This window comes from Salminus brasiliensis, chromosome 6 (genome assembly GCF_030463535.1).
Source record: "Salminus brasiliensis chromosome 6, fSalBra1.hap2, whole genome shotgun sequence".
NCBI lineage: Eukaryota > Metazoa > Chordata > Actinopteri > Characiformes > Bryconidae > Salminus > Salminus brasiliensis.
The window spans coordinates 37,632,036-37,642,332 of NC_132883.1; the positions used below are offsets into that span (position 1 = coordinate 37,632,036).

The 10,297-nt window shown below is 39.9% G+C and overlaps 1 protein-coding gene across 1 annotated transcript; it reads left to right on the top strand.

The window, feature by feature from the left end:
- Positions 1–4,025: 4,025 nt before the first annotated feature.
- Positions 4,026–9,710, top strand: LOC140557821 (uncharacterized). The gene is made up of 5 exons (XM_072682614.1): positions 4,026–4,211; positions 4,385–4,494; positions 7,025–7,148; positions 7,982–8,092; positions 9,428–9,710. Exons 1-5 carry the CDS (start codon positions 4,026–4,028, stop codon positions 9,506–9,508), a joined length of 612 nt encoding a protein of 203 aa, XP_072538715.1. The 3' UTR covers positions 9,509–9,710.
- Positions 9,711–10,297: the final 587 nt, after the last annotated feature.

The window sequence follows — 10,297 nt, forward strand, 5'->3', positions numbered from 1 at the left end:
GTGGAGACAGAAACTGGACATTGAGAGGAAGGGAAGGGAGACCGCTTGGGTAGCTTTGAGGGTTTGGAGACAGCATGTCTTACAGTGCAAAGAGGAGAGAGAGCGGGTTCAAAAAGTCCAGAAAATGCAGCTGTCCCATGCATTTCGGTATTGGGCTAGAGCGGTCAGACTGAGTATCAGAGTCAGAGAGCATCATGCACAGAAGCAGAGAAGAAGGTACACTTTTGTACAGTGTTGGAAACCCTTAAAAGTGGGTTTTTTAGGATGATTTAGTAAAGGTCGATAGAATAGAATAGAATTTAAATAGAATTTCTCTATAGTTTCATTTCTTTAGGTCCATTCATCATGCAATTTTCACAAAATATAAAGCATGTCTAAAGCTTTCAAAGGTGACATGTTATATACATTTTCTACAAGTTTACAGTGATCTTTAAATGGCTAGGAAATGTTTTCAAAATACCACCACAGGATCAAGCACCACAGCGGCCACACATTTTCACCCTGTCTAAACAGCCCCTATTCAGAATGGCCAGTTTGAGTGCCTGTTCCTTTAAATAATAATGAGCCACTGCTGACCCCACTTCCCAATTCCCAACATTTTTCATTACTTATTTCAGCTACATGAATTCTACATTTATTCTCATGTCCTGTTTGGCACTAGTTTGCTGATGTTTACTTCACCTTGAGTTCACATTGTGAAGCAAATTCATATTTGGGCCAATTTAAAGTATGCAACTGGCAAAATAAGCCTTAGTTTAGTCAAAACAATTTAGTGCCAATACAATCATGTCCAAATAAAATAAAGTTAACATTTTCACTGACTATAAGGAGCTATAAATACTAATACTAATGGTGGTAGAATAGTGATAGACTTGTACATTGTTGGCTCTTGTAGTTTTAGTCAGTCCATTATTATTTGTACAATATTACTTATCAAGAATTCTTAATATTATTATAATTTCCTGACACTGGCACTTTATTCCATTGAGCAAGACAGTTACTGTCTTAGCTTTGTAAACAAATGTATCTTCTTTGTAAAGCTGAGATGCTGTTCTTCTCCCAGGGTGCTGCTGGCCTGGCATATTTACACAGGGTCCGCCCAGAGGATGCGCTACAGTGAGGCCTGCTTCCAATACAAAATGGAGCTGGGGGTGATGGGCTCCTGCTTCAGCCTTTGGAAGAGGGCACTGATCCAGACCCAGCACCGGCAGTGTGTCCTAGAGGGCCTTTTCAGCCTCCATCACAGCAGACTGACAGCACAGGCCTTTCACAATTGGAGAGCAGCCACCACACAGCACAGGACAGCCAAGAAAATCAACACAGCTTTACTGCGAAAGGTCAGGATTTTCTCCATTCAGGACCTTAATTTGCAATTTTAGTGCTTGGCTTCTTGAACACTGTTAAAACTTTGAATGAGTCTTCAATGGAGAGTCAAAAAAATATTTTGGTGAAAACCCTGTAGAAGAGTATTGCCAATAGAATAGGACCCTCTAGAGCACATAAACATGAACCTATTGGCACCATTCCTAATACCAGACTAGAGGAATATAAAGCCCCCCAGCTTTGAGCAGTGGAGCAGTGGAAGTGTGTTCTCTGGAATGATGGTGCCCCTTCCAATACTTTTGGGATGAGATGGAGAGTTGGGGTGGGGTGGTGGTCATCCAACATTCTGACCTTGCTAATACTAGATACTAATACTAGTAGAGGCCCTTGCTACAGCAAAAGCAGAACTCTTTAATAACCTAAAAAAACAGGTGTCCCAATAATATTGCCCATAAAGTGTACCTTCTGTTTATACATCATACATGCATTTTGTGGCACATTTAACATACACCGGAACCCAAGCCCAAGAGTTTTGTCCAGGCCTGGGAAATGTCATATACAGATAACGAACAGGTCTTGGGCAGTCATAAGATAAATGTGACCCAGTATAAGCAAAGTAAAAATGTCAGGAAATAAAACCTGAAGAAGTGAAGAATAAATCTGTTGGTCATGTTGCATGTTTTTCCTTTTTTTTTTTTTTTTTTTTGCAGTGGTTTGTGTGTTGGATCCAGCGAAGAGATGCACTTACAACCGCTGATGAGTTTTATGCCCGAAAGCAAAAAGAAGAAACACGACTAGTTTTAACGTCTTGGTCATTTTGGGCGAAAGGTAAATTCAGTAGGATTGTGGTTGTAATTAAAAAGTACAGTGCTGTGCCATGGAGGTCAAAGAGTCTTCATGTAGACAATTTTCATTAATACTACCATAATACCATGTTTTTCACTTTTAGAATCAGGAACAAAGTAAAACCGTAGATCTAAAATTACACAGAAGCCTCAACAACTAGATATAACATCTTATATTTCGTTAATTCCTTTTTGTCTTGAAGACCTGCTTTCAGTTTTGCTGCAGATATTTGTAAGGATGGACCTCCAAAGTCTGGTCTTAGGTGGTGCGTTTTCTGCTTCTCACCATCCAAGTAAACCCAAACACAATCAATGATGTTGAGATCTGGACTCTGCAAGCTTCTTGTTCAGCTCTACATTGTTCCAGTTGTTTCTCAAAGTTGATGTATGGACAGAAACAACTGTGTAATCTGTCAGACACAGAGTAAATCTTAAAAGAAGACTGAGCTGTATATTAATAATTAAATAAATAAGGGTGGCAACTGACCCTGACAAGGCCTTGTAATTACACCACTGTTGGGGTTCAGACATAACAGTACTTCTGGCTGATGTAATTTAGCAAAGCTGTAGCTGTGAATGATGCTGCTTGACCTAAAACTGGTAAGAGAACTTCTGCTGCACACAAGACCATGCAAGGCTTTCTCCATGTATGCTGAGTTACCTACCAAATAGATGCTTTTTTTATAGGCCCATATGTTGCTGTACCATAGAACTAATGTTCAAAAAGTTCTATAAAGAAGCATCTGCATAAAATTTCACACCAGTACCAAGAACCCATTAACAAGGCAGTGAGCCATTTAAGCATCCAAAGGATTCTTTGAGTACCATTGCCATTACTTTAGCACCATTGAAGACCTTTTTAATGGTATCATCATTGGGATTGCTTTAAGCAAAGGCTTTAGTAGTAATAATGTTGTCTCTCTGTTTTAGAGCATAAAGGCCGCAGACAGATGGAAGAAGCTGTGCGTCTATGGTTGGAAGGCAGGCAAGTGTGTGCGGTTTTCCGACAGTGGGTTAAAGTGTACCGCCAGCACCAGGTGGCCTGTGATCACAGCCATATACACCTATTACACAGGTAAGCACTACAGTATAGAGAATGTGCTAGAACACACTCACCTTCACAAAACAAAACAAATACACCTACATTCAACTTGCCTTGTTCAAAGCAGGCTGCAGGTAATGTTTAACAACCCAGCACTTATCAGTCTGTCAGCTCTGATTAGTAATATTGTGCCCTTGAAATGCTAGGGTAAATACAGTGCTTCTGGAAAGAACCTATAAACAGTACTTCTTCAGGTTGGAGAAATGAAATAATTGCACTGGCAAATCTAAAAAAGATCTGATCTTTGAATTACTTCAATGGAGAGTTAATAAATAGTTTGGTGGAAAATCTGTAGATAAGTGTTGCCAATAGAAAAGGACTCTCTGGGGCAGGTAAACATGAACCTATTGGCACCAGGCCCAATGCCAGGCATGGGCTAGAGGGGTATAAAGCCCCCCAGCATTGAGCTGTGGAGCAGTGGAACGGTGTTCTCTGGAACAATGGCGCTCTATCCACCGCTTTTGGGATCAGTTGGGGAGGAGCTCTTGTCGCTGAATGCAATCAAATCCTCATAGCAATGCTCCAAAAAATCTAGTAAAAGCCTTCTTCCCTGGACAGTAGAGACAGTTACTCCAACACAAGCAGGAAAAAAAAGTTTTTAATGCTGTTGATTTCAGAAGAAACTTTAGCAGATGTCCCGATTCTTGGGTCCATATAGTGGAGCCCTCCAGGAGGAGGGTTGAAGGCCACTAGTTGTACTAGCTGTGGTTTCATGATTTTCACCCAGGACGTTCTGGATATGGAGGGCTGCTGCCATGGAGACACAGCGGAAATACCAGACTGCTGAGGTGTGGCTATGCCAGCTTCAGATCCAGTCAGCTTTCAGAACCTGGAGGTGGGCTGCAAAATCCCATAAGACTGTGCGTTGCTTCACGCAGCGAGTGAAGAAGGCAGACAGAAAGAGGCTTCTGAGTGCTGCGCTCCAAGCATGGCACAAAGAGGTACGTGTGCACAGCAGAGTGTTTGATGATTACAACATTGCCTAAAACTTTGCAAATTATCAGCAGAAAGTCTCAGACACACCTTTTTTTAAGGCCTAGCGTGAAATGTTTCAGAACTTCGATTTATAATTGGCTCCTTTTCTCCTTCACCCTGATCCCCTGCCTCCCAACAGACACAGGCCCGGAAGCAGCGTGATCTGCACCTTAGTGAGAAATATTTCACTCTCTGGGCACTGGAGGTGCAGAGAAAACAATCTGAGAGACAGCTCCGGGCTAGACGGAGGTGATGTATCTGTTTCTGTGAAACGATATTTAAGGCTGTGCAGACAGTTAAAAGCATGTTGTATGTAATGTAACCATAAGAATGCACACATTCCCATCACACAATGCTAAATGTCCCTGGTTTAATGTGTTAGTTTTTACTACAGATTGTTAGTTGGAAAAGGTGAGGATATCAGTATTATTACCAATATTGGGGCTAGGGTTGCAAAATTTCAGGAATTTTTAAAAATGGAAAATTTCCCATGGGAATTAATGAGTAATTATAATAAGTAACATGAATTAATAGAAATAAAATGGGAATATTTAAAGCTAAAGGTGAGAAACTAAGCATAATCTTGGCTAGAATAATTAGATATGATACCAAAACAGTTGAATAGCAAAGCTGCTCCTCAATCCCAGGCACATGGCGCATTACAAGGTAAATGTATTTGTACTATAATGCCTTCATGTCTGCAGTTGACAAAAAACGGTACATTGTACATGATAGTGTGTGATATAGTTCCTTTTAAATTATCCAATATTTCCTACCAATTCCAATAAATTCCCATAAATTCCCATGGTTACATGATTTACTGGAAATTTATCTTAAATTTTCCACCCCTTTGCCACCCTAATTGCTTTCTCAGTGGTACGGATTACTTTACTTATTTCATCTCGGAAAAGTAAAGTGATTTTACTAGTAATTACTTCTAATTTGAAAAATTAGTATGAAAATGGCTGTAATAAATAAAATCTTGAATAAATAAAAATGTTTTACACAGCTGATCCTGAACAGAAGTGAATGGTGAGGTTGGGGGATCAGATATTTGAAGCTGGAAAGTCATGATGACATTACAGGGTAACATCTTTACTTGGATGGTTAATTGTAGATGCCCCGTAGTCGCTCACCTGACATTCAACTGTCTCATAAATGCTACTGAACCTCAAGTTAAATGTAAATGATTGTCTATGAAATGTAACCCTGCACCTAAGCCTAACCCTAGTCTCAACCTTATCCTTTTAGGGTTAGGTTAGGGTTAGATTCAAGGATTAGGTTTAGGCTAGAGTTAGGTTTTAGGGTTAGGGTTAAGGGCAAGGTTTAGGGTAAGGTTAATGTTAGGTTTTAGGGTTAGGGTTAAGGGCCAGGTTTAGGTTAAGGTTAGGGTTAGGTATTAGGATTGATTCAAGAGTAAGGGTTAGGGTTAGGGTTAAGGGCAAGGTTAAGGTTAGGATTTAGGGTTGGTAGGGTTTAAGGTTTAGGTTAAGGTAAGGGTTAGGTTTTAGGATTGATCCAAGGGTTAGGGTTAAGGTCCAGGTTAGGTTTAGGGTTAGGTGCAGGGAAACATTTAATAGCCAGTCATTTACATTCATCTTCAGTTCAGTTGCATTTAATATATTTACATTTGAAGACATTGAGCAGATGCTCTTATCCCGAGCAACTTACAAAAGAGCTTTACTGTTTACTCAGAAAATATCCTTAGCTAGTTTGTATCAGCTAGGATCCAAAAGATCCTAGATCCCTGTAAAAGATCCTTAGATCCCTCTAAGCTTAGACGCTACCAAACACAAAAGTCAGTATAGTACTTTGGGACTCTAGGGCCTTCAGTCTGCGTATGAAGACAGCGAGCGACTCCAAGGGGAAGTTCGCTTCACCACTTCAGTGACAGGACAGAAAAATGCCTGGATGCTTGTCTTTCAAGGATCTTGAAGGATGGTGGATCAAACTGAGTCATACTTGAAGCTTGAAGGGCTCTTGCAGATCAGCTTGTAGGCCAGCGTCAGGTTTTTAAATTTGATGCGGGCAGCTACAGGAAGCCAGTGAAGAGAACGCAGCAGAGGAGATACTCAGTTGAAGATTAGTTAAATGTCAGGTGAGCATCTACGAGGCATCTATGATGGACCATCCAGGTAAAGTGATACTTCTTTTTTCATGAAAAGAACTTATGAGCAGTAAGAAAATATGAGGAAATTAACAGAAACCAAAACAGCAAAACATTCTGGGTAGCTCCTTCCATAATTCTGCAGTAGTTATAGTATTTAAAAGTAAGAATTTAATTCACAAAAGCTTGAGAATTGATCTATACTACATACTACATACTCAAAGACTAGCTAGTGCTACTAACTAGTATGCAATCGAGATGCAGCCATAGCGTTTATGTCAGAAAAGGCATTGATACTACTTTAGACAGTTCACACTCCAGTCTGGGCAAACTTGCCACATCTGCTGAGCAATTATTAAGTACTTTCTGTTTCCAGTGTTTTTAGACATCACTGCTCTATCTAAGCACATCGTTGCACATATTACTTCTCCTAATCCTTGTACTTGCCAGCTCTGCCTGCTGGCAGAACATCAAATGCACCCACCCGTAGCTTCAGCAGCATTTGCAAGGCTTTTAAAACTGAGCATTGGGGACCACCCAGATGGATCTATTTGCTCCAGTTTAAGAGACTGCAGACTTTTTTAATAGCATGAAATATTTTTGTGGAAAGTGAGGTTTTTGCTCATTTGGCCATTGGTTTGTGTTCGCTGTACTGTGTCTGTACTGTGACAGGGCTAAGTGGATGAGGCTCTGGCGTTACAGGGTGGTGGAGCGGAGAGAACAGAGGGAACTGACTCGACTGTACTGGGACTCCTGGAAGAGCCAGACTGCTGCCTCACTGCTATTCACACAACAAGTGAATTTCATCTCTGTTCATTTTACTATTTTAAGAAAACAAATAACCAATAAGAAAAATGAGACATATAATAAAAGTCATTAATAAAATGAACAGTCATTTTATCAAACAGTTTAACTAAAACTACTGTAATGAAAAATATATAAACTGTATAAATATAAATATCCTTTACAGAATTTTCACATTGGTCAGGCCCTAATGTCAAAAAGTTCTAGTTGTTGTTCAAAAGTAGCTTGTGGCTACAAAACTTTATGTGTACAAATGTTTGTGGACACCCCTTCTAATGAATGCCTTCAGCTACTTTAAGTTGCATGCTTTGCTGACACAAGGGTGCAGATGTGCACACACTCAGCTTGTCAGTAGAATAGGTTTATCTGGAACAGATAAACATAAAGCTACTGGCACCATGCCTAATGCCAATGCGCCCCCCCCCCCAATCATCCAAGATCCTGACCTTACTAACTATTGTCTGAATGCAATCAAATCCTAAAAGTAGTACTCGTCCAAAATCTAGTAGAAAGCCTTCCCTGGACAATAGAAATAGAATAAACTAAAGCAGGATAAACACTTTTTTTAACACCCTTGATTTCAGAAGAAACAATTAGAAATAATTGAGCAGGTGTCCCAATACTTTTGTCCATATAGAACAAGAACTAGCCAGTAGTCGTTTACTATTTAGCAACTCTCATTTGATTGCCAGTCTACATTTGTGACAATGTTGTGACTGTAAGTGGACAAATTACGGCTAACATGCCTCACGTTATCTCACATTAGGGGCAGCAGAAATACAAGCCATGCTAAGGCCAATCCTGAACTTTCTTGTGTTTCTCCAGCATTGGCATGAAGCGCTGCAGAAAGCCTGGCTCACCTGGAGAAAGAGGCACATCAGGAACAGAGTGATTGCTACGTACACTGCCAGCCTTAACAGAGCCCTGCTATTAAAGGTAAACACTACAACACTGTTGTTGTTCATTGCAAAATCAATCAGTTACATTATGATGGTTCCAGAAATAAGTGTAGAACAAACATAGTAGCCTACCAGTACATCCTTAAAAAAGGACCAGTTTGGCAAAAAATCTAATTAACATGATTTATAATTTGCTCCAGATGCAATCAACCAGCCAAGACATTGTTTGGTATCTGAAGTTTGCTTTTTTTTAGTTTAGAACATGAGATGCTAGGCTAACATTGCTTATAAACAGTGGACTTAGGCTGTCACCTCTCAACCCTGCTCAAACTGCATCCATATCTCCATATTTGTTTCATACAGTCTCAAAAGTTGAGCACCTTATGGTTTACTTTAGTCTAAATGAAAATAAACTTTGGAGGGCCAGCCACTTTCACCTCAGTGAAATATGTGGTATCACTCCATGCAAGCAAGCTAGCTGACTAACAGCCATTTCACTACATATTTTTCAAAAATGGATTATTGCATCTCAATAAATGTTCGATGCACTAATACATATTTTGGCATATATTTATCAAGAGGAGATTGGTGATAGTCTAACTCCACTATTTGTTAGCAACATTAGCCTAGCAGCTCATATAGTAAACTACAGAAGGACATATCGGATACCAGTGTCGTAACAGAGTGATAAATTATGTTAATTATTGATTTTTTTTTTATTCCTTTTAATGGCACGTTCATGTACGTTCTGATGTGAACATGATATTAAGTTTGAGTCTTTAGCGTAATGGTAATGCAGAGTTCCAGAAGAATCAATATATCGTTGCTGTTGTGAAAAAATCTGGTATCCTTATTTTTGCTGTAAATTACTTTCTCACGTAATTTGAATCTAGTTGGTGTTCTCACAATTGCATCACAACTGATGGTGAATGGACCAATAGAAATGCTCCAAAATGACCTGAAATTAAACCTTTTTACATTGACTTCCATTGAAAGTTAAGAGTTTTGTGTGACAGTGACCAGTTTCAACATTTAATCAACTCAAGTGCAAAAGAGAAAGCCACAGCCAGATGTTAAATTGCAATAAGGATGGACTCTTTAACTGATTCTTTATCTTTTAGATGTTTTCAGAGCTGTGGATGTCTACAGAGATGCCTGAGAGAGCAGTTAGCATTAATAATGAAGTCATACAAGCATTAATTTGCCTTTTTTTTTTAAAAGCAGATCTTGAAATATTGATAGTTATATTAATAGATTTCTGATAGTTAAACAAAAAATGATTCATATTAGGGGTTCCAAGCCTTTACATCATAGTCGATTTATCTGTGTCCACTGTTCAAGCAGGATTTTTTTTGTGTGTGACTGTTGGCAGGCGCTTCGTTTGTGGTGGCGACGGGCCCTTGCCTTAGGCTTCCTGCCCAGCAGAGCTCCAGCTCGCTCCTACTCCCTGTGACTGACCTGCAGAGCGTTCGGTCGAGAATGGCAGAACGTTCAGGACTACGGTTAACTTGACACCCTCATTACTAATAACTTTCTGGAAGTCATCTTATCTTTAACCTTCATGTCGACCACTGGCACAACATGGCAACCACTACACTCTGTCATATTCAGTAGATCCTACCCCTTAAATAAAAGAAGATGTCGGCTATATTAAATCCTGCATCTTGACAGGATTCACTTTCACTCCTTCCAAGAACTCCCTGCTTTCATGACCTTTGCCCACTTTGGCAGCACTCAGAGCAGCACGCTTCTCCTGCAGCCCTATATCTTTAGAGCTCAGTCTTTCTGTGTTCTTCTCCTCCTGAAAGTATAAACTGCCAACATTTGAACTAGGTAATACTATACTATTTGTATATAGAGATGGCACCTATCCAATGCCCAGTACCAGTGCTGGAGCTAATAGAGCAGATCCCATCTGGAACTGGAACACATTTGGCCTGGAACATCACAGAAATGCCTGTAATGCAACAGAAAGTGAGGTAATGTTGTGTTATGCAGTATCAACAGTAGCCACAGATTTATATATGTATTGACTCTCACATGACTCTTGAAATAGCTTGCCTTCTTCACACAGCACAGCTATGCACACCTGTTGGAATCTGAATAAAACCTCTGCGGTGTTCATAAAGCTTTCCTCAGAGTGCACATGGCTAAGGCCTGGCTAAACGTGTCTCACGGGTTTTCCTTATACAGTATCTGGCTAGTGTCTCATTTTCACACTATAGCATGTAGTAAGGAGAAG

Bases quoted from the DNA above. Each gene is read 5' to 3' on its own strand.
- LOC140557821 (XM_072682614.1), top strand. From the start codon at position 4,026: ATGGAGACACAGCGGAAATACCAGACTGCTGAGGTGTGGCTATGCCAG. The intron at 4,495-7,024 runs GTGATGTATCTG...GTACTGTGACAG, and splicing joins CAGCTCCGGGCTAGACGGAG to GGCTAAGTGGATGAGGCTCT. The intron at 8,093-9,427 runs GTAAACACTACA...GACTGTTGGCAG, and splicing joins ACAGAGCCCTGCTATTAAAG to GCGCTTCGTTTGTGGTGGCG.